Source organism: Salvelinus fontinalis, chromosome 15, assembly GCF_029448725.1.
Source record: "Salvelinus fontinalis isolate EN_2023a chromosome 15, ASM2944872v1, whole genome shotgun sequence".
Classification (NCBI taxonomy): domain Eukaryota; kingdom Metazoa; phylum Chordata; class Actinopteri; order Salmoniformes; family Salmonidae; genus Salvelinus; species Salvelinus fontinalis.
This window is the reverse complement of record NC_074679.1, coordinates 23,744,747-23,770,231: the sequence shown is the minus strand read 5'-3', so window position 1 is coordinate 23,770,231 and position 25,485 is coordinate 23,744,747. Positions and strand designations below refer to the sequence as shown.

General features: G+C 43.6%; 1 protein-coding gene across 2 annotated transcripts in view; it reads right to left on the bottom strand.

Moving 5' to 3' along the window:
* Positions 1 to 1,852: 1,852 nt before the first annotated feature.
* Positions 1,853 to 25,485, bottom strand: part of LOC129811581 (interferon alpha-inducible protein 27-like protein 2A) — a 33,798-nt gene continuing 10,165 nt past the window's right edge. The window contains exons 3-4 of one of the 2 annotated variants that reach the window (XM_055863008.1): positions 23,650 to 23,796; positions 1,853 to 2,436 (exon numbers count right to left, since the gene is read on the bottom strand). In XM_055863008.1, the coding sequence (XP_055718983.1) occupies positions 2,342 to 2,436; positions 23,650 to 23,796 (242 nt within the window). In that variant the 3' untranslated portion in view covers positions 1,853 to 2,341. Of the gene's footprint in view, positions 2,437 to 22,456; positions 23,309 to 23,649; positions 23,797 to 25,485 lie in introns of those variants that run through there. The other variant, XM_055863007.1, reaches the window with a different exon arrangement.

Here is a 25,485-nt window from a genome sequence, read left to right as displayed (position 1 = left end):
TATATAGACAGGTGTGTCCCTTTCCAAATAATTTCCAATCAATTGAATTTACCACAGGTGGACTCCAATCAAGTTGTCAAAACATCTCAAGGAAGATCAATGGAAACAGGATGCACCTGAGCTCACTTTCGAGTATCATAGCAAAGCGTCTGAATACTTATGTAAATAAGGTATTTTTAATTTAATTTGTAATAAATTGGCAACATTTTCTAAACCTCTTTTCGCTTTGTTATTATCTGGTATTGTGTGTAGGTTGAGGAAAAATATGTATTTCATCGATTTTAGAATAAGGCTGTAACGTAAAACATTTTGGAAAAAGGGAAGGGGTCTGAATACTTTCCAAATGCGCTGTAGCTACTGGACAATGTGGTGAAGAAGGCGCAACAGCGCCTCTTCAACCTCAGGAGGCGGAAGAAATTTGGCTTGGCCTCTAAGACCCTCACAAACTTCTACAGATGCACCATTGAGAGCATCATGTCGGGCTGTATCATCGCCTGGTACGTCAATTACACCGTCCACAAGCGCAGGGTTCTCCACAGGGTAGTGTGGTCAGCCCAAATCATCAGGAAGGCCAAGAAGATCATCAAGGACCTCAGCCACCCAAACTATGGCCTGTTCACCCTACTGGAGGCAAAATAAACAACACCTGTTTACGCAAGTTGATGGCTAGCGGAGTAGAACACTTGAAAAGGATCAACTCACACTCTAGGTCAGATGCGATCATTTTATAACCAATGTGCGACAGACGAGCTGTATTCATCAGGGTATAATGACAAACACTGCAGGCCACTAATTTATAGCCTTTGAAAGGAGACACAGAGGTGTCTGTAATCATGGTGGCTTGATTTGAACCAAGCTTGATTTCATTGGTTGATTTACAGACATAAATAGAACATATAAAAAAGCATGAATGGATAATATTCGATCATAGATACAATTTGGCTACATAGGCCAAGAAACATCTACAATGGATAGCAAAAACACAATAATCCCAAGAATGGCTTCAGAGCAATGTCTACGTTGAGACTGAAGGGAGAAAGGGTCTTTAAATTAAAAATCCAGGCAGAGAAGTACTTGGGATTGCGAGGTTTTACTGTAGAAAAATAGCAGGGGGTGTTCGAGTGTAAGTGTTCTGTCCCCCTAGACAGTTGGTCTGCTGTAGGATTAGATGGGGTTAAATGGTGGAAAGGGGTGGTGGGTTTTTTATTGAGGGCTAATAGTTGGCAGGGTAAATTTCCTTTTCCCCAATTTTGTATTACCGTATCACAAAGTACAATGGATTGTACAGTTGGTGACTGCAATACGGCAATTGGTGTAGTCTGCCATTAAAACCTAAAGAAGGACAAACCAATGCAACCATAGACACTGTACCAGTGGTGGAAAAGTACTCAATTGTCATACTTGAGTAAAAGTAAAGATACCTTAATAGAAAATGACTCAAGTGAAAGTCAACAAGTAAAATACTACTTGAATAAAAGTATTTGGTTTTAAATATAATTAAGTATCAAAAGTAAATGTAATTGCTAAAATGTACTTAAGTATCAAAAGTAAGAGTACAAACCATTTCAAATTCCATATATTAAATTAAGCATTTGTGTTTAGTGAGTCCGCCAGATCAGAGGCAGTAGGGATGACCAGGGCGGTTCTCTTGATAAGTGTGTGAATTGGGCTATTTTCCTGTCAAAATGTAACAAGTACTTTTGGTATCAGGGAAAATGTAAAAAGTACATTATTTTCTTTAGGAATGTAGTGAAGTAAAAGTACAAGTTGGCAAAAATATAAATAGTAAATTACAGATACTCCAAAAAAGTTCTTAAGTAGTATTTCAAGTATTTTTACTTTACATCACTGCACTGTACAACAGACCAGTGAGGTACAGATTTTAAGAAAGCCGCCTACTCAACTCAATTGGAAAACATCATGTTGCAAAGACTAAACTAATTTCCATCCCTAGCTGACACATAGTGTATATAGAGACAAAGACACCAGACAAATGTTTACATTATATCTGGCAACACCTGACCTTTGATTGAGATAAAGGTATTAAACTGAAATATAAAAAAGTAAGGTATAAAAAGCACTGGGCTTGAAAGTGCAGCTGAGCAAGATGTCCAAACAGAACAAGTCAGTCATAATTTGCCTTCATTGCACACAATATTGCAGATATGAACTTCAATATAACATTTTTTTAAACACAAAGCATTCCTTCACCGTCTTATCTAGTGTTTATATGTATCCCTAAATAAAGGATTAAAAGATATATATATTTAAAGAGGTGATCTTTGTGATTAAAATTGTCTTTGACAAGAGAGACCGCTATCAATCATCAATATTTGGATCATCAGATGAGTGCAGCTGCTGTAGCGGTGAGCCATCCCACTGCTCCTCCAACACCAGCCACCACTGCGGTTGTAGACCCAGCTAACCCTGCTGCACCTAGTGGGAAACAACACAACATACATCGGTCACTGTGGCATTCAAAACAGAATGTACCTCAGGCACCAGGGTATCATAGTCTTGTCTAAAAATAAGAGGTCTTCAATGATCTAATGTGCAAAATAAAGGTGGAAGAAATAGATCATAAAGAGAGATGATCAAAGTATAGTTGGAGATTATCACAAGATCTTATTCCTATTGATTCTGTGACTAATAGCAATTAATTGACAACATGGTTCTGTAAGGTTGCCACTGTATTGGACACAACACAATTATGTAAACTGATTTTTAAATATGATATTTAAACACATGAGAATGTGACTCATTACCTGCCGACTGCAGAACAGCAACGGTGCTTCCAGCCAACACACCACCTCCGCTTGCAGTGGCTGCCGATGCCATCATGCCGCAACAGAGTTTGCGGCGATGCCAGCGGCGGTAAACCCTACAAATCCTAGGGCAACTGGAGCCAAGACCACCGCTCCCCCTTAAAAGTGAAAATAAATATTTAAATTGTAGCTTACTACAGTTGGCTAAGTAGCATATTGAAGTCATTGGGTAAAATGTTAACAAAAAATGGAATCTCTCAAAATTAGATGTGAAAACGGCAAATGATATAACATGTGTAGCTAGCTATGCTTTTTATTATGCACCTGTAACCATGGGTTGAATTGGCATTTTGCTGGTAGCTTAGCCTACTTAAATTAAACTAGGCTATCCACAATATTGGTATTTCTATGAAATTTCATATTGTCTTCTCATCAGTTTTTGGTTTGAAATGAAATTGACACAGGGTAATTGATAATATATTACCTTTTTAACTATGTCAGAGTCGATTTTTAAATAGCATGGCAAACGTCTCACCTGCTGCTGCTGTGACCGCAATAATGGTAACTGTTTAAAAAAAGCAAGGATGTACAATGAGCAAATATATTTACATGAAAATTGCATGCCACATGTATGCATTGGTTATTGTTACTGTAGCCTAGCCTAGCCTACTTCACACAATTTAGATTTAGTCAGATACATTAGGGGTTTAGGTTACTCAAAGATCCATGGTTCCTCAGGGACTGTATCAGTGACTGCAGGGGAAAAGACTGGGTCAGGGTTAAATAATGCAGTGCCTAGAAATTTTGGGAAACGAAACTTAAGCGCGCCAATTTAGGGTGTGTCTGTATACATCTCGGTGTGCATATTGGACATTTCAAGCATTCCGCATTGGAAACTTGATTGACAGGGTGTTGGTTGTCACGACCTGCCGGAACAAGATCCATGTCCATTGTCGTAGAGCAGGCAAACAGAAACGAAAGTCAACCGTTTCTTGTTCCTGTGAAAAAGAAATTAGATAAGGATCTTCGATAACTAGGCCATCACGTCACGTGATGCCAACTCAGCAATTTTGTTGCTAGATTTAGCTACTTTTCAGACTACCCTGGCGACTTCTTTTTCAAACAGCACCTAGCAACAAATTTAGCTACTTTTAAAAATGTATTTGGAACTTTGTTAAATGGGGATGGGGAACATCCCACCCCAAAACACTCACAGGCGGCCCAGCCCTCGCGCTGCAGTCAGATCAGGAGATCCAGACTGCAAATTAATCTGTCAAGGGGTGCTTAATTGGTGGCATGGAAGTCAAACGCAGGAGAGCAGAACTTGGCAAATAGCCAGAGCCATTTAATGTACATAACTACCGGCATACAAACGTAACAAAACACATGGGCACAAAAACCTGTATCGCACCAGTAACATAAAGCACACATACTGACAATAAACAATTCCCGACAAGGACATGAGGGAAACAGAGGGAACATATACAACATGTAATTATGGAATTGAAACCAGGTGAGTGCGACAACCAGACAAAACAAATGGAACATGAAAAATAGATCGATGATGGCTAGAAGACTGGTGACGTGGACTGCCGAGCACCGCCTGAACAAGGAGAGGAACCGACTTCGGCAGAAGTTGTGACAGAATCGCGCATGCGGGAAGCCGCCACTTGCTTATTCCGCCCTGGCTTACATTCAGGACGGGATGTAAATGTAAAATGTTCTTTGTCTAAAATAAATCACTGCACAAAAATAAATCACTGCATTTGACTCACACAGCCTCAGTCACTTATTCACCTTGTCCACTGTGTGTGTGCCTCTGTGACATAAGCTAAACATCTAGCTGGCTAGCTCATCATGTCTGTCTAAACTGTACACTCAAAAATACAGAAAGGAGTGGGAATCAAACCCTGAATTCAAAGGCTGGTTGAAGCCGTTTATTGGTGATGATACACGGTCATACTGCCTGTATTGTAAGGCTGATTTCTACGCCAAACTTAGTGTTGTAAAAAAACACATGACAACTCAAAAACACTCAAAAGGCAAAACCTTATAACAGTTCCACCTAAAACAAGCTGCCATTTAAGGAAAAAAAAATTGACTGCAAAAAAGGCTGAGGCCACCATGGCATTAGCGATCGCTGAACAATGTTCCATGCTGGCATGTGATTGTAACGGATGTGAAATGGCTAGCTAGTTAGCGGGTACGCGCTACTAGCGTTTCAATCAGTTACGTCACTTGCTCTGAAACCTAGAAGTAGTGTTGCACTTTGCTCTGCAAGGGCCACGGCTTTTGTGGCGCGATGGGTAACGATGCTTCGTGGGCGACAATTGTTGATGTGTGCAGAAGGTCCCTGGTTCGCGCCCGTGTCGGGGCGAGGGGACGGTTTAAAGTTATGTTACATGATCACATTGGAGAAGCATGTAGAGCTGCTTTCTCAGACTCCACTGCTGCTACCCACTTCAAAATGCACAGGACAGAGTGCACAAAAATTATTAATGGTGTTCTAGCACCATACTTTCTGAAAAAGTTGGTCGCAGATGTGGGTGACCAGCGTTTCAGCCTCCTCCTCGATGAGTCCACGGATGTAAGTGTTTCTAAGTACCTGGGGGTTGTGATAAGGTACTTTAGTGACACCAAGCAGACAATTGTATCAACATTTCTGGGGCTTGTTGAGTTGGAGGGAGGAGATGCCAAATCTATAGCCTGTGCTGTTGTGGCTTTCCTCGAGAAGTGTTGTCTTAAAAAAGAGAAACTTCTGGGGATAGGGACTGACAATGTCTCTGTTATGATGGATTAACAATGGGGTCCATAAAGTGCTGATATCTGGTTCTTACTCGCTGTGTGTGCCACTCTCTGCAGCTTGCTCAGTTGTAGTTCTAAACATATTTAGGGTGTTTTTTACTCACTTTCTGTCTCTCCCACAACATTATTCCTCTCCTACAGTGTCCATCACAATTACATGCACATGGCCAATTATGCAAATTAGGTGATGGCGTCATTTAGCGACTTCTAGCGACTTTTAGGACAGCCAATAGCTACTTTCCTTACTGAGGAGTTAGTTGGCAACACTGCAGGCCAGCAGCAATTTCAGCAAATTGCAAATCATTGTTGGCTGACTGCAGCAGCAGTAGTATGCGTTCGACGAGACAAACTCAATTAATATAGTTGGTCACAAATGTTTTATCTTGAACAGAACTTACAACATCAATTAACATGTCTCAATCAAAATTGTACAGTCAGAAGTACAGAAAAGAGTGGGAGTCTGTACCTGAATTTAAATTGTGGCTGAAGCCAGTATGTCACGATCGTCTTGCTGTGAGAGATTGGACCAAGGCGCAGCGTGTGCAAAATACATCTTTTATTTAAGGAGAGAAAACAAACAAGAAACAAACAACTATACACGGACTAACAAAATAACAAAACTGACGACCGTGAAGCTATAAAGACAGATAGTGCTGACCCAAACACTACACATAGACAATTACCCACAAAACAGCTAAAGCCCATGGCTGCCTTAAATATGGCTCCCAATCAGAGACAACAATAACCAGCTGTCTCTGATTGAGAACCAATTCAGGCAACCATAGACTTTCCTAGACATCTATACTAAACACTAACCCATCTACTCTACTTAACCCCCTAAACCACACAGCACCCTAGACAATACAAAAACACACAAACTTCCCCATGTCACACCCTGACCTACCTAAAATAATAATGAAAACAAAGATAACTAAGGCCAGGGTGTGACATAACCCCCCCCTTAAGGTGCGAACTCCGGGCGCACCAGCATAAAGTCTAGGGGAGGGTCTGGGTGGGCGTCTGTCCACGGTGGCGGCTCTGGCACTGGTCGTGGTCCCCACCCCACCATAGTCACTACCCGCTTTCGTAGCCTCCTCCAATGGCCACCCTCCACATGAACCCCACTGGATTAAGGGGCAGCACCGGACTAAGGGGCAGCACCGGACTAAGGGGCAGCACCGGACTAAGGGGCAGCACCGGACTAAGGGGCAGCACCGGACTAAGGGGCAGCACCGGACTAAGGGGCAGCACCAGACTAAGGGGCAGCACCAGGATAAGGGGCAGCACCAGGATAAGGGGCAGCTCTGGACTGAGGGACGGCAGCTCCGGACTGAGGGACGGCAGCTCCGGACTGAGGGACGGCAGCTCCGGACTGAGGGACGGATCCTGGCTGGATGGCGGATCCTGGCTGGCTGGCTCTGGTGGATCCTGGCTGGCGGATCCTGGCTGGCTGGCTCTGGCGGATCCTGGCTGGATGACGGCTCTGGCGGATCCTGGCTGGATGACGGCTCTGGCGGATCCTGGCTGGATGACGGCTCTGGCGGATCCTTGCTGGATGACGGCTCTGGCGGATCCTGGCTGGATGACGGCTCTGGCGGATCCTGGCTGGATGACGGCTCTGGCGGATCCTGGCTGGGCTGCTCATGGCTGGCTGACGGATCTGGCTGCTCATGGCTGGCTGACGGATCTGGCTGCTCATGGCTGGCTGACGGATCTGGCTGCTCATGGCTGGCTGAAGGATCTGGCTGCTCATGGCTGGCTGACGGATCTGGCTGCTCATGGCTGGCTGACGGATCTGGCTGCTCATGGCTGGCTGACGGATCTGGCTGCTCATGGCTGGCGGAAGGCTCTGGCTGCTCATGGCTGGCGGAAGGCTCTGGCTGATCCTGTCTGGCGGAAGGCTCTGGCTGATCCTGTCTGGCGGAAGGCTCTGGCTGATCCTGTCTGGCGGAAGGCTCTGGCTGATCCTGTCTGGCGGAAGGCTCTGGCTGATCCTGTCTGGCGGAAGGCTCTGGCTGATCCTGTCTGGCGGAAGGCTCTGGCTGATCCTGTCTGGCGGAAGGCTCTGGCTGATCCTGTCTGGCAGAAGGCTCTGGCTGATCCTGTCTGGCGGAAGGCTCTGGCTGATCCTGTCTGGCGGAAGGCTCTGGCTGATCCTGTCTGGCGGAAGGCTCTGGCTGATCCTGTCTGGCGGAAGGCTCTGGCTGATCCTGTCTGGCGGAAGGCTCTGGCGGCTCCTGTCTGGCGGAAGGCTCTGGCGGCTCCTGTCTGGCGGAAGGCTCTGGCGGCTCCTGTCTGGCGGAAGGCTCTGGCGGCTCCTGTCTGGCGGAAGGCTCTGGCGGCTCCTGTCTGGCGGAAGGCTCTGGCGGCTCCTGTCTGGCGGGCGGCTCTGAAGGCTCATGGCAGACGGGCGGCTTTGCAGGCTCAATACAGACGGGCGGCTTTGAAGACTCAGTACAGACGGGCAGTTCATTCGGCACTTGGCAGACGGACAGTTCAGACAGCGTTGGGCAGACGGGAAGTTCAGGCGCCGTTGGGCAGACGGGCAGTTCAGGCGCCGTTGGGCAGACGGCAGACTCTGGCCGGCTGAGACGCACTGTAGGCCTGGTGCGTGGTGCCGAAACTGGAGGTACCGGGCTAAAGACACGCACCTTCAGGCTAGTGCGGGGAGAAGGCACAGGGCATGCTGGACCCTGGGAGCGCACATTAGGCCTAGTGCGTGGTGCCGGGACTGGTGGTACCGGACTGGGGACACGCATCTCAGGGCTAGTGCGGGGAGCAGCAACAGGACGCACAGGACTCTGGGGACACACAGGAGGCTTGGTGCGTGGTGTAGGCACCGGTGGTAAAGGGCTGGAGACACGCACCATAGGGCTAGTGCGTGGAGGAGGCACTGGTGGTACTGGGTTGGGGCGGGGAGGTGGCGCCGGAAATACCGGACCGTGCAGGCGTACTGGCTCCCTTGAGCACTGAGCCTGCCCAACCTTACCTGGTTGTATGCTCCCCGTCGCCCAACCAGTACGGGGAGGTGGAATAACCCGCCCCGGGCTATGTAGGCGAACCGGGGACACCATGCGTAAGGCTGGTGCCATGTAAGCCGGCCCGAGGAGACGCACTGGTGACCAGATGCGTTGGGCCGGCTTCATGACATCCGGCTCAACGCTCAATCTAGCCCGGCCGATATGTGGAGCTGGAATGTACCGAACCGGGCTATGCACGCGTACAGGAGACACCATGCGCTCTACTGCGTAACACGGTGTCTGCCCGTACTCTCGCTCTCCACGGTAAGTACAGGGAGTAGGCGCAGGTCTCTTACCTGACTTCGCCACACTCCCTTTAAGCCCCCCCCCAAGAAATTTTTGGATTGTACTCACGGGCTTCCAGCCTTGCTTCCGTGCTGCCTCCTCATATCGCCTCCTCTCGGCTTTAGCTGCCTCCAGCTCTTCACGAGGGAGGCGATATTCTCCCGGTTGTGCCCAAGGTCCCTTACCATCCAGTATCTCCTCCCATGTCCATGAATCCTGTGTAGGTGGGTCCTGTTGCCGCTTGACACGCCGCTTGGTCCTAGATTGGTGGGTAATTCTGTCACGATCGTCTTGCTGTGAGAGATTGGACCAAGGCGCAGCGTGTGCAAAATACATATTTTATTTAAGAAGAGAGAAAACAAACAACTATACACGAACTAACAAAACAACAAAACTGACGACCGTGAAGCTATAAAGACAGATAGTGCTGACACAAACACTACACATAGACAATTACCCACAAAACAGCTAAAGCCCATGGCTGCCTTAAATATGGCTCCCAATCAGAGACAACAATAACCAGCTGTCTCTGATTGAGAACCAATTCAGGCAACCATAGACTTTCCTAGACATCTATACTAAACACTAACCCATCTACTCTACTTAACCCCCTAAACCATACAAAAACACACAAACTTCCCCATGTCACACCCTGAACTACCTAAAATAATAATGAAAACAAAGATAACTAAGGCCAGGGTGTGACACAGTAATTGGGGATGATTGTCGGGCATACTGTGTGTATTGCAAATCAGATATGCTTGCAAAAATGTATGACATCAAAAAACATTGTGCTACAGCAAAGCATATAAATAAATCAAAACCATACAACCCTGCAACACAGTCTACATTACCACAGTTGGTTAAGAAAGTGGATAACTGCAAAAGCGCAGAAGCTACTATGGCAATGGCCATTGCAGATCATTGTTTGCTGCTAGCATGCAACCATTTAAAGTATGGCTTGCAAAGCTGCCTTTTCAGATTCTGTGGCAGCAACAAACTTCCAAATGCACCAAGTGCACAGAAATGATTATGGGAATACTGGCTCCTTAATTTATCAAAATGGTAACATCAGATGTGGGGGATGAGAAGTTCAGTCTCCTTTTGGATGAGTTCATTGATGTCAGTGTCTCGAAATACCCGGGTGTGGTGATTCGGTATTTCAGTGCTAAAACAATTACCATTGTGTCCACATTTCTTGGGCTGGTTGAATTGGAGGGGGGCAATGCCAGATCAATAGCAAAGGCGGTAGTTGAGTTTCTTGAGAAGTGTAACCTTAAAAAAGAGAATCTTCAGGGTATTGGCACTGATAATGCGTCCGTGATGACTGGGGTGCACAACGGGTGCACACGATTTTAAAGGAAGAATGTGCATTGCCCAATTTGGTGCTCATCCGCTGTGTGTGCCATTCTTTACAATTGGCTGTCAGTGCAGCATCCAAAGAAACCATCCCTAGGAGTGTTGAGTACTTAATCAGGGAAACCTACAACTGGTTTTGGATTTCTCCAAAACGGTACGAGGTGTACCAAGCAATGTATGCCACCATTAATTGTGGCCAGAAACTCCTGCAGATCACCAAAGTGTGTGCCACACGTTGGCTATCGATTGAGCCTGCGGTAACTCGTATATTGAGCCAGTGGGAAGAACTGAAGCTCCACTTTGAGTTGACAAAGGCCAGTGAGCATTGATACATGGCGGATGTGCTCCACGCCATGTACATGGACAAGACCAACTATGTCTACCTGACATTCTTGAAATCAACCCTGTCCGACTTACAAGTTGCAGTGAAGTCATTTGAGGGAGAGCAAACAGATCCTATCAAGCTTTTGGACAATCTTGTACACCTCTTAACATTGATTTGCAGCAGAGTAGTCAACCCTATGGCAAAAATTGATGTCCTGAAGGATGAAATTGATGGACATCTCAGTCCATCACCATACCTTGTGTACCTTTTCGAGAGCATGGTGTACCAACTCAGTCTTGCTCCAGAGTACGAAAAGGTCATTCATAGACAGTGTAACTACATTGTTGCTTTAAGCAAGGAGCTGCAAGCAAGGCTACCAGACAACCTAGAAGCCTTGCGAAACATGGCCCTGTTCAGGTGTTAAGGAAACGCTAAAGCACAATAAAGGCACCACTGAAATTATTAAAATAGCTGAGCTACTGGGGTATAAGCCCCAAACAATTGATAACATTGTTTCCCAATGGAGAAACATCCATCTGTTAATAAGGTGGGACTCCACTGAAAATACAGTCGAGTTTTGGAGTGAAGTGAATGACAACACGGACTCTTCCGGGTCAAATCCATTTGAAGAACTGTGCAAAGCTGCGCTCGCTGCCCTCTCCTTGCCACACTCAAATGCGGAGGTTGAACGGCTGTTCAGCCAAATGAGTGTGGTCAAGTCAAAGTTAAGAAATAGAATGTCACTGCACAATCTCAACTCCATTCTCCTGGTGTGGTATGGACTGAAGCTCGCTGGTGATGCCTGTCACCAGCATAATCTACCAAGTGAAGTTCTGCAGCAGTTTGGCACCACAGCAGCATACAGCTTTAAGGTCGCTCCATCCTCTTCTGCTGGTTCCAGCTCCGTGACAATGCAGTTGGACAGTGAAGATGAAGAGGATTTCCTTGCCAATCTGTGATTCATCATATTTACCGTACGCATGCAAGGAGTGGACTTTCTGGAACTTGCGTAGACACACAGCTGATGGTGACAGTGTGCACTGCAGTGTCAGTGAGAACAGTGGCAATATCTAGAGGAAACTATTGAGCAGCTAGCCAGCCAAGCAGCACAACAACCTTGAGAGAGCTGGAGAGAGATGCCTCATTATTTCAGTTAAGTTGCTTGTTCAATAAGATAGCATATATACCTTGTTATTAGCTTGTACCTATAATTGTTGATCAGTTAGGTAGCATGTTAATTAACTACCAATACACTGCTTCAAACTATAATTGTTCAGAATGTGTAGGTTTATTAGTTAAAAAGAAAATAAATAAAATGTAATTGTTCAATAATGTGTAATGTGTAAATGTTCAATAATTCAATGTGTTGTGTTTAAAAATTAAAATATCTGATCATAAAAAATGTGTTGTGTTTATATTACTTTTGCAAATAAAAATATGTGATAATAAAAAAACAAATCTAAACTAAGGAAAGGAACATGAAACAGGACAATAGATCCAATGGTGTAGGCGAATAGGCTTTTGGTTATGTTCAAAGGTAGTAAAGAAAGGCACAATCCTTTATTCGTTTTCCAGCTGAACGGAATCCCCGCCGCTTGGCTTTTTATAAAACTGAGGGATGGGGTTAGAGAAATGTAACCACTTCCGAATTCATAGATGGATCTACAGATGCAAAACGCAGCTGTAGTGCGTTGCAATGCAATGACTGCCGTGATATTAAAATGATAGTTTTGAAGTAATGTTTGTCCACGAAGACATTGTTTACAAACAGTGAGTAAAACAAACATATATTTTGGCCTTGGACAGTTGTACTAAGCTTATATGACACTTCAAGTAATATTCTTCTATGTGGCTTTACAGTAAATACTGTAAGTGACATGACAGTATTATGATTGTTTTGGCCCATCCCTTGACACTAGGTGGCGCCCAAAGGCTTGCATTTGACAATACTGCAAATACAACTGTGAGTGAACAGTTCTTGTGCAGGTGGCATTGTGGTTTCTTTAACCTTTATTACTGTAAAACAAAAACGATCTTCTCTTCAGTAAGGGCATTATAATACAAAGCACCACTTTCAAATGAGAGCACTGCAACAAATGTTTGTTTTGGTAAACTAACTGTAACCAGGACATGGGATTTTGCAGAGCAAAGGAACAAATTGACCAGAAAAACATTTACAGGAACCCATTTGAGTGACTCTTTGAAAGTATACAGTTAGCTACAAAAGTATTGGGACAGTGATACATTTTTTGTTGCTGTACTCCAGCACTTGATTCAATGACTATGAGGTTAACGTGCAGACTGTCAGCTTTAATTTGAATGTATTTTCATACATATCAGGGGAACCGTTTAGAAATCACAGTACTTTTGTACATAGTCCCATTCTAGGGGACCAAAAGAATTGAGGAAAATTCCCTGATATGTGTAATAAAGTAGTCAAAAGTTTGGTATTTGGTCTCATATTCCTAGATCGCAATGATTACATCAATCTTGTGACTCTACAAACTTGTTGGATGTATTTGCTGTTTGAATTTGGTTGTGTTTCACATTATTTTGTGCCCTTTAGAAATGAATGGTAAATCATGTATTGTGTCATTTTGGAGTCACTTTTATTGTAAATAAGAATATAATATGTTTCTAAACACTTCTACATTAATGTGGATGCTACCATGATTACGGATAGTCCTGAATGAATTGTGAATAATGATTAGTGACAAAGTTACAGATGCACAAATACCAGGGGGTGTTGAGTGTAAGTGTTCTGTCCCCCCAGACAGCTGGCCTGGGGTAGGTTTAGATGGGGTTAAATGGTGGAAAGGTGTGGTGTTTTTTTTAGTGAGGGCTAATAGTTGGCAGGGTAAATTTCCTTTTCCTCAATTTTGTATTATTGTATCACAAAGTACAATGGATTGTACAGTAGGTGACTGCAATATGGCAATTGGTGTAGTCTGTCATTAAAACCTAAAGAAGGACAAACCAATGCAACCATAGACACTGTACCAGTGCTGGGAAAAGTACTCAATTGTCATACTTGAGTAAAAGTAAAGATACCTTAATAGAAAATGACTCAAGTGAAATTCAACAAGTAAAATACTACTTGATTAAAAGTATAAAAGTATTTGGTTTTAAATATAATTAAGTATCAAAAGTAAATTGAATTGCTAAAATATACTTAATTAAGTATCAAAGGTAAAAGTACAAACCATTTCAAATTCTTTATATTAAGCAAACCAGACAGTACAATTTATTATTTTGTTTTTCATTGACTGATAGCCAGATGCACACTCCAACACTCAGACATAATTTACTGACTAAGCATTTGTGTTTAGTGAGTCTGCCAGATCAGAGGCAGTAGGGATGACCAGGGAGGTTCTCTTGATAAGTGTGTGAATTGGACCATTTTCCTGTCAAAATGTAACGAGTACTTTTGGGTGTCAGGGAAAATGTAAGGAGTAAAAAGTACATTATTTTCTTTAGGAATGTAGTGAAGTAAAAGTTGAAGTTGGCAAAAATGTAAATAGTAAAGTACAGATACCCCCAAAAATGTATTAAGTAGCACTTTTTTTTATCCCATTTTCACCCCAATTTTTCGTGGTATCCAATCGCTAGTAATTACTACCTTGTCTCATCGCTACAACTCCCGTACGGGCTCGGGAGAGACGAAGGTCGAAAGCCATGCGTCCTCCGAAGCAGAACCCAACCAGCCGTACTGCTTCTTAACACAGCGCGCCTCCAAACCGGAAGCCAGCCGCACCAATGTGTCGGAGGAAACACCGTGTACCTGGCCCCCTTGGTTGGCCCGCACTGCGCCCAGCCCGCCACAGGAGTCGCTGGAGCGTGATGAGACAAGGATATCCCTACCGGCCAAACCCTCCCTACCCCGGACGACGCTATGCCAATTGTGCGTCGCCCCACGGACCTCCCGGTCGCGGCCGGCTGCGACAGAGCCTGGGCGCGAACCCAGAGACTCTGGTGGCGCAGTTAGCACTGCGATGCAGTGCCCTAGACCACTGCGCCACCCGGGAGGCCTTAAGTAGTACTTTTAAGTATTTTTACTTAAGTACTTTACATTACTGCACAACAGACCAGTGAGGTACAGATTTGAAGACAACGGCCTAATCAACTCAATTGGAAAACATCATGTTGCAAAGACTAAACTAATTTCCATCCCTAGCTAACACATACTGTATGTGGAGACAAAGACCCAAGACAAATATTTACATTATATCTGGCTAGGCGATATGGCCAAAATATCATATCATGGTATTTTTACAATTTTTGACAGTATAACGGTATTTTGTTTTTGATTAATAAAAGTTCTACATTTGCTTTATGAGTAGTGCGTGACCCTAGGGTGGCAACACATACAGTGGGGAGAACAAGTATTTGATACACTGCCGATTTTGCAGGTTTTGCTACTTACAAAGCATGTAGAGGTCTGTAATTTGTATCATAGGTACACTTCAACTGACGGAGACGGAATCTATAACAAAAATCCAGAAAATCACATTGTATGATTTTTAAGTAATTAATTAGCATTTTATTGCATGACATAAGTATTTGATACATCAGAAAAGCAGAACATAATATTTGGTACAGAAACCTTTGTTTGCAATTACAGAGATCATACGTTTCCTGTAGTTCTTGACCAGGTTTGCACACACTGCAGCAGGGATTTTGGCCCACTCCTCCATACAGACCTTCTCCAGATCCTTCAGGTTTCGGGGCTGTCGCTGGGCAATATGGACTTTAAGCTCCCTCCAAAGATTATCTATTGGGTTCAGGTCTGGAGACTGGCTAGGCCACTCCAGGACCTTGAGATGCTTCTTACGGAGCCACTCCTTAGTTGTCCTGGCTGTGTGTTTCGGGTCATTGTGATGCTGGAAGACCCAGCCACAACCCATCTTCAATGCTCTTACTGAGGGAAGGAGGTTGTTGGCCAAGATCTCGCGATACATGGCCCCATCCATCCTCCCCTCAATACGGTGCAGTCGTCCTGTCCCCTTTGCAGAAAAGCATCCCCAAAGAATGATGTTTCCACCTCCATGCTTCACGGTTGGGATGGTGTTCTTGCGGTTGTACTCATCCTTCTTCCTCCAAACACGGCAAGTGGAGTTTAGACCAAAAAGCTCTATTTTTGTCTCATCAGACCACATGACCTTCTCCCATTCCTCCTCTGGATCATCCAGATGGTCATTGGCAAACTTCAGACGGGCCTGGACATGCGCTGGCTTGAGCAGGGGGACCTTGCGTGCGCTGCATGATTTTAATCGATGACGGCGTAGTGTGTTCCTAATGGGTTTCTTTGAGACTGTGGTCCCAGCTCTCTTCAGGTCATTGACCAGGTCCTGCCGTGTAGTTCTGGGCTGATCCCTCACCTTTCTCATGATCATTGATGCCCCACGAGGTGAGATCTTGCATGGAGCCCCAGACCGTGGGTGATTGACCGTCATCTTGAACTTGTTCCATTTTCTAATAGTTGCGCCAACAGTTGTTGCCTTCTCACCAAGCTGCTTGCCTATTGTCCTGTAGCCCATCCCAGCCTTGTGCAGGTCTACAATTTTAACCCTGATGTCCTTACACAGCTCTCTGGTCTTGGCCATTGTGGAGAGGTTGGAGTCTGTTTGATTGAGTGTGTGGACAGGTGTCTTTTATACAGGTTGTTCAAACAGGTGCAGTTAATACAGTTAATGAGTGGAGAACAGGAGGGCTTCTTAAAGAAAAACGAACAGGCCTGTGAGAGCCGGAATTCTTACTGGTTGGTAGGTGATCAAATACTTATGTCATGCAATAAAATGCAAATGAATTACTTAAAAATCATACAATGTGATTTTCTGAATTTTTGTTTTAGATTCCGTCTCTCCGTCTCTTAGATTCCGTCTCCGTCAGTTGAAGTGTACCTTTGATAAAAATTACAGACCTCTACATGCTTTGTAAATAGGAAAACCTGCAAAATCGTCAGTGTATCAAATACTTGTTCTCCCCACTGTATATATTCTAAATTATTTCAATGGGTCTTTCCCCATTCTAATTGTTTTATACTGTTCAATTCAACTTAAACCTAATTTCCTGCATTTCCATCAATTTCTGCATTTCCTGCACTCATTTGAGATAGTATTTGGTCCCATATTCCTAGCATGCTTTGATTCCATCAATCTTGGGACTCTACAAGCTTGTTGGATGCGTTTGCTGTTTGTTTTGTTGTGCTTCACATTTTATGTTTCAGATCATTTTCGGCCCTTTAGAAATGAATGGTAAATCATGTATTGAATCATTTTGGAATCACTTTTATTGTAAATAAGAGTAGAATATGAATCCTTCTGCATATATGTGGATGCTACCATGATTACGGATAGTCCTGAATGAATTGTGAATAACAATTAGTGGGTTACAGATGCACAAATATCACCCCCCCTCCCCCCAAAATTGCTAACCTCCCCTGTTATTTTAATGGTGAGAGGTTAGTATGTCTTGGGGGTATGATATTTGTGTGTCTAACTTTCTCACTCATTATTCACGATTCATTCAGGACTATCTTAAATCAAGGTAGCACTATGTACAAAAAGTGCTTTATTTATTTATTTATTTTATCGTTATTTTACCAGGTAAGTTGACTGAGAACACGTTCTCATTTGCAGCAACGACCTGGGGAATAGTTACAGGGGAGAGGAGGGGGATGAATGAGCCAATTGTAAACTGGGGATTATTAGGTGACCATGATGGTTTGAGGGCCAGATTGGGAATTTAGCCAGGACACCGGGGTTAACACCCCTACTCTTACGATAAGTGCCATGGGATCTTTAATGACCTCAGAGAGTCAGGACGGTATACATCAATGATGTCGCTCTTGCTGCTGGTGATTCTCTGATCCACCTCTACGCAGACGACACTATTCTGTATACTTCTGGCCCTTCTTTTGACACTGTGTTAACAACCCTCCAGGCGAGCTTCAATGCCATACAACTCTCCTTCCGTGGCCTCCAATTGCTCTTAAATACAAGTAAAACTAAATGCATGCTCTTCAACCGATCGCTGCCTGCACCTGCCCGCCTGTCCAACATCACTACTCTGGACGGCTCTGACTTAGAATATGTGGACAACTACAAATACCTAGGTGTCTGGTTAGACTGTAAACTCTCCTTCCAGACTCACATCAAACACCTCCAATCCAAAGTTAAATCTAGAATTGGCTTCCTATTCCGCAACAAAGCATCCTTCACTCATGCTGCCAAACATACCCTTGTAAAACTGACCATCCTACCAATCCTCGACTTCGGTGATGTCATTTACAAAATAGCCTCCAAAACCCTACTCAATAAATTGGATGCAGTCTATCACAGTGCCATCCGTTTTGTCACCAAAGCCCCATATACTACCCACCACTGCGACCTGTACACTCTCGTTGGCTGGCCCTCGCTTCATACTCGTCGCCAAACCCACTGGTTCCAGGTCATCTACAAGACCCTGCTAGGTAAAGTCCCCCCTTATCTCAGCTCGCTGGTCACCATAGCAACACCTACCTGTAGCACGCGCTCCAGCAGGTTTATCTCTCTGGTCACCCCCAAAACCAATTCTTCCTTTGGCCGCCTCTCCTTCCAGTTCTCTGCTGCCAATGACTGGAACGAACTACAAAAATCTCTGAAACTGGAAACACTTATCTCCCTCACTAGCTTTAAGCACCAGCTGTCAGAGCAGCTCATAGATTACTGCACCTGTACATAGCCCATCTATAATTTAGCCCAAACAACTACCTCTTTACCTACTGTATTTATTTATTTATTTTGCTCCTTTGCACCCCATTATTTCTGTCTCTACTTTGCGCTTTCTTCCACTGCAAACCAACCATTCCAGTGTTTTTAGTTTTTATTTTACTTGCTGTGTTGTATTTACTTCGCCACCATGGCCTTATTATATTTTTATTTATTTATACATATATTTGTTTGCCTTCACCTCCCTTATCTCACCTCACTTGCTCACATTGTATATAGACTTATTTTTTTTTTTCACTGTATCATTGACTATATGTTTGTTTTACTCCATGTGTAACTATGTGTTGTTGTATGTGTTGAACTGCTTTGCTTTATATTGGCCAGGTCGCAATTGTAAATGAGAACGTGTTCTCAATTTGCCTACCTGGTTAAATAAAGGTTAAATAAATAAATAAATAAATAAATAAAAGGACACCCGTTTAACGTCCCATCCGAAAGACGCCACCCTACACAGGGCAGTGTCCCCAATCACTGCCCTGGGGCATTGGGATATTTTTTAGACCAGAGGAAAGAGTGCCTCCTACTGGCCCTCCAACACCACTTCCAGCAGCATCTGGTCTCCCATCCAGGGACTGACCAGGACCAACCCTGCCTAGCTTCAGAAGCAAGCCAGCAGTGGTATGCAGGGTGGTATGCTGCTGGATTGGCAAGCGGATCACCCGATATGGAGGAAAATACCTTTAACATCAGCCATTGTATAATTTCAAATCTGAAGTGCTGGAGTACAGAGCCAAAACAACAAAGAAATGTGTCACTGTCCCAATACTTTTGTAGCTCACTGTATACAGTGCATTAAAAAGTATTCACACCCCTTTTCCCACATTTTGTTACATTACAGTCTCATTCTAAAATGTATACAATATTTTTTTCCCTTCAATCTACACACAATACCCCATAATAACATAGCGAAAACAGTTTTTTAGAGATTTTTGAAAATGTATTAAAAATAAAAACAGAAATACCTTATCTACATAAGTATTCAGACCCTTTGCTTTGAGACTCAAAATGAGCTCAGGTGCATCCTGTTTCCATTGATCATCCTTAAGATTTTATACAACTTGAATGGAGTCCACCTGTGTTAAATTCAATTGATTGGAAATGATTTGGAAAGGCACACACCTGTCTATATAAGGTCCCACAGTTGACAGTGCATGTCAGAGCAAAAACCAAGCCATGAGGTCGACAGAATTGTCCGTAGAGCGCCGAGACAGGATTGTGTCGAGGCACAGATCTGGGGGAAAGGTACCAAAACATTTCTGCAGCATTGAAGGTCCCCAAGAACACAGTGGCCTCCATTCTTAAATGGAAGAAGTTTGGAACCGCCCGGCCAACTGAGCAATCGGGGGAGAAGGGCCTTGGTCAGGGAGGTGACCAAGAACCCGATGGCCACTCTGACAGAGCTCCAGAGTTCCTCTGTGGAGATGGGAGAACCTTCCAGAAGGACAACCATCTCCGCAGCACTCCACCAATCAGGCCTTTATGGTAGAGTGGCGAGACAGCAGCCACCCCTCAGGAAAAAGCCCATGACAGCCCGCTTGGAGTTTGCCAAAAGGCACATAAAGGACTCTGACCATGAGAAACAAGATTCTCTGGTCTGATGAAACCAAAATTGAACTCTTTGGCCTGAATGCCAAGCATCACATCTGGAGGAAACCTGGCACCATCCCTACAGTGAAGCGTGGTCGTGGCAGCATCATGCTGTGGGGATGTATTTCAGCGACTGGAAGACTAGTCAGGATTGAGGGAAAGCAAAACACAGCAAAGTACAGAGAAAACCTTGATGAAAACCTGCTCCAGAGCGCTCAGGACTTCAGTGGGTTGAAGGTTCATCTTTCAGCAGGACAACGACCCTAAGCACAGAGCCAAGACAACGCAGGAGTGACTTCGGGACAAGTCTCTGAATGTCCTTGAGTGGCCCAGCCAGAGCCTGGACTTGAACCCAATCGAACATTTCTGGAGACCTAAAAATAGCTGTGCAGCGACGCTCCTATCCAACCTGACGCAGCTTGAGAGGATCTGCAGAGAAAAAAAGGAAAAACTCCCCAAATACAGGTGTGCCAAGCTGTGTGTCATACCCAAGTTGACTTGAGGCTGTAATTGCTGCCAAAGGTGCTTCAACAAAGTACTGAGTAAAGGGTCTGAATACTTATGTAATGTATTGAAAAAGCTTTTTGTTTTTAATACATTTGCCAACATTTCTAAAAACCTGTTTTTACTTTTTCATTGTGGGATATTGTGTAGATTGACGAGGGTGGGGAAAGAATTGAATCAATTTTAGAATAAGGCTGCTACGTAACAAAATACTTTTCGAATGCACCGTATATTTGAATATGTAGCATCTAGTAGTGCAACTCCGTCGAGGTTTGGATCTCTTTTGAGTGTAATTGCTAAGGTCTTAAGACTGTCAGATGCAGGGACCCAGATTCCAGTCGGGTTATCACCCGAATTTTCTGCCATATCATCGCTGAGATATTGGGTTTACACGTACTGCCATCTTTCTTAAAACTTGCACCTTGTGGTAGAACTGTGTCTCTGAAAGACCTTCAGTCCTCCTTTAATCAACTGAGAGTTTATAGGGGTCACCACCTGTCACAAATAGGAAGAACATGGAATCATTGGGTTTTTGTGCTGAATTCTTCCACAAAATATAAATGCTGTTTCTTTATTCATGCATGTGCTTTTCCTCTTTTTGAAGATTATACTTGGATATTTCTAAGCAGTTTGGTAAAATTGACACCTATGAGAGGGCAAGTTTGAGCTTCTATCATATTGTTATACCCATCCATTCACTGAGGGACCTACCTGAATTTGTACAATAGAAAGTCTTGTTTTCGTTGGTGTGCAGTAATGAATACACCCCAGATCACCCAGTCTTCCACACAATTCTCACAACCTAGGGAGATTGTCAATTGAACAAAAGCCCGTCCACCTTGCCTCCGTTACCCAGAAAACAATAAGTGGTCAAGGAGTCAATTTGTTAGTAGGCAAACAGAGTATGCGCCCCTCACTTGCCTACTTTGGCAGGAGGCACAAGAGTATCCTCATGTTTTAAAATCCACCACACCTCTTCAATCAGGTGTTTTATCAAAGGGGAAAAGCATGCACACATTTACAAATATGCTACTTCAACTTTTATCTAGAAAATGTATTGCACAACTAGCTACATTTGATTGTCACATTTCGTGATTCCACCCCTGCAAACACAATTTGTCTGATGACGCTGACTGGAGGAGTCATTTCATAGAAGCATATGTTCTCTCTTCGCTGCTTCTATTACCTTTGACCTTAAAAATAGGCGAGCAAAACCAATTGAGATTCTCTCCTAATTTCCAACCACGGCTACTTCGTATAGAAAAAACACCAATCTTCAGCATAGGTTTCTACCTCACCGGTTGCCACGGTTGCTCTTTGGAGGTTTAGGCTCAGTCCTTGTTAAGTACTGTGACACGTACTTGAACAAAAAGTCAAATATGAAAATGATTGGTGGCAATTAGTGAAACATCACAACATTTTTGCCAAGCTTTCCTTCACATACAGCTTTTGTTATAAAGCTGTAAAGTCATACTGCTGTAATGATTGAAAGTGTAGTCTGCTCTAGTTATGAGTGTTTAAGTCAAAAGAATTTAAAGTGAGAAGAGAACGTTCAGCCAAGTGTGATGTGATATACCGACATGCTGTGACTCAGCTCATAAGCACAGTACCTTGGCAGTCATTGATTTGTCAGTTGTTTACCTCAAGCATCCTCCTGGAGTTCTGTAAATGAAACGGCAGTCCTCTGCTCTGTGACCATCTGTCACACCTGTTGCATTTTTCGGCCACGCGGGGGCGCTGTCGGCTGCGTGAAAACTTGTGCAGGGAAGTTTGTGATAGGTCAGTATTTCTTTTACTTTGCAACTCAAATGCATCTTTCGTCGCGATTTCCATAGTCCCAGCAATTTCAACAGCCTTTGCAAACGTGATATCTGATTCTGTGAGCAAACGTTTTTGAATGTGTTCATGTTTCAGTCCACAGTGTCATTTAGGTTCTCTCCAAACTGGCAATGTTCAGACAGTTTCTTCAACTCTGCTACATATGTACTGTAATGACCCGGCTGGGTCATTAAAGAGAAAAGAGACGGACTCCAGGTGTACAGGTCAGAACACAGGTTTATTCCTAAACTGGGCTATTGTTCAGGCCACAGCCCACGCCGCTAATGCCGAACGTACACAATTATACATGTCGAGTTAAGGTCACTCTAATAGGAACAGATCAAGGCCCGAACAGAAGAGAGAGATATGAGACACTCATCCCTCTTTATGCATTTCCAAATCCCGCGGGATTACCCATCATACCCCCCCAACCTTTCCATCTGTCCTGACATATTTAACCCCTGCTAGTAGCCATGAGAACCATAACACACCCACAAACACAGAACACAATACCGGGTCGTTACAGTACTAACACCCTCATTCCATCCCTAGCTGACACATAGTGTATGTGGAGACAAAGACACCAGACAAATGTTTACATTATATCTGGCAACACCTGACCTTTGATTGAGATAAAGAAGGTATTAAACTGAAATATAAAAAAGTAGAAAGTAAGGTAAAAAAAAAGCCCTGGGCTTGAAAGTGCAGCTGAGCATGATGTCCAAACAGAACAAGTCAGTCATAATTTGCCTTCATTGCACACAATATTGCAGATATGAACTTCAATATAACAATTTCTTAAACACAAAGCATTCCTTCACCGTCTTATCTAGTGTTTATATGTATCCCTAAATAAAGGATTAAAAAATATATATATTTAAAGAGGTGATCTTTGTGATTAAAATTGTCTTTGACAAGAGAGCTGTCCCAAGACCGCTATCAATCATCAATATTTGGATCATCAGATGAGTGCAGCTGCTGTAGCGTTGAGTGCAGCTGCTGTAGCGGTGAGCCATCCCACTGCTCCTCCAACACCAGCCAGCACTGCGGTTGTAGACCCAGCTAACCCTGCTGCACCAAGTGGGAAACAACACAACATACATCGGTCACTGTGGCATTCAAAACAGAATGTACCTCAGGCACCAGGGTATCATAGTCTTGTCTAAAAATAAGAGGTCTTCAATGATCTAATGTGCAAAATAAAGGTGGAAGAAATAGATCATAAAGAGAGATGATCTAAGTATAGTTGGGGATTATCACAAGATCATATTCCTATTGATTCTGTGACTCTAATAGCAATTCATTGACAATATGGTTCTCTGTAAGGTTGCCACTGTATTGGACACAACACAATTATGTAAACTGATTTTTAAATATGTTATTTAAACACATGAAAATGTGACTGTCAATACCTGCCGTCTGCAGAGCGGCAATGGTGCTTCCAGCCAACACACCACCGCCGCTTGCAGCCATGCCGGCTGCAATAGAGTTTGCGGCGATGCCAGCGGCGGTAAACCCTACAGCTCCTAGGGCAACTGGAGCCAAGACCACCGCTCCCACTTAAAAGTAAAAATAAACATTTAAATTGTAGCTTACTACAGTTGGCTAAGTAGCATATTGAAGTTATTGGGTAAAATGTTAACAAAAAATGGAATCTCTCAAAATTAGATGTGAAAACGGCAAATGATTTAACATGTGTAGCTAGCTATGCTTTTTATTATGCACCTGTAACCATGGGTTAAATTGGCATTTTGCTGGTAGCTTAGCCTACTTAAACTAGGCTATTGTAGGAGTAAGTGACATATGTAGGTAGATATCACACTATTAAACAATAGATAGGTAAATAGTATAAGAAGGCAGATGTGAGTGTGTTTGCCATTCTGGTAAATACAGGAAACCAAAGATTAGCAGATGATGTAGTAGTAACATAAAATACATGGATAACATATAAATATTAAAGATAGCTGAACATTAAAGTAACAAACCACATGGTAACATAGATCATGAGACCGTGGTAATGGAAATCTACTAAGGGACGTTCTGACCCTCTGACCCTTGTAGATTCTCCATTATGCTGTCAGACAGATAGGCGCTTAAAGAAATTGGACACTAGACACACAGTCTGCTGATTCTTTAAAGAGATACACATGTCAGAGAAATATGTGTTTAGGGCACTTAGACCCACTAGAAATATAGTCTACTCATTCCACTAGAAAAGCATACATACCAGAGAAATATGCCTGAGATGGCTGGACACTAATGAACAAGAAACACATAGTCTGCTGATTCCATTTGAGTGAAACTGACCAGACACATAGACGCCTATAAGCAATTGGATGCCCTAGAGAGGGGGGGGGGGCACAAAGAGTGCATTGATTTAGTGGTAAAGGGAGGGTCCGGCCACCATTATAAACTGATTGAAGGCAGATGGTGGGGAATGACGTCATAGGGGACGGACAATACTATGTGGGTATAAATATAAAGGACTGGACTTCTGAGGGGGGGGTTCCGCGGTGGGGGTTCCGCGGACATTCCAGATGGCTGTACAATTGTAATAAAGAGCATGATTGAATTTACAAGTTCTGATAAAGCGTTATATTTCTGAGATGATTTTCCACGACATATTTTGGCGAGCTAGCCAGGAGCTGATAGGGACTGGGACGTTCTTGGCTGATGATGGGTTCTTTGGACAATCTAACAAACAAGGGTGGCCGCCCAACTAGACGGTAAGCAAGTTCTTACAATGGTTGAAATGTTTGTGTAAGATTGCTTCAGAGATACTGTCTCAGCGAGAGGAGCGCCATGTAAGTCTCTCTTTCAAATTTCCTAAAAAGAAACCAGTAAAAACGAAAGAACTTTTGAATTCAAATAAATTTGCATGTATGTGTAATTTGGGGAATTATATTAAATATAAATGCATGTGCATGTATAGAGAATGAGTGAATAGGCGATGTGAACTTTGCTTGTGTTAGGTGTTTAGTGGAGCATGCGCTCGTTCTGATTAGACCGTTCGAATGTGTAGCTTAAATGATGTGCTTGTTTGTGCCATCTGGCTGAGATGGCTGGCTATAATGTGGGACAGCCCATACGGTAAAAACAGATAATGTAGGTATAAAATCCTGTGATACCTCTTCAATAAAATTAGTAGAAGGAATGCTTGGACAGGTTACTTATGAATAACGGCTCTAAAGATAACAGAGAACTGCATGAATAAGTAGTTAGAAAGCCACGATACCGCTCGTTAAAAA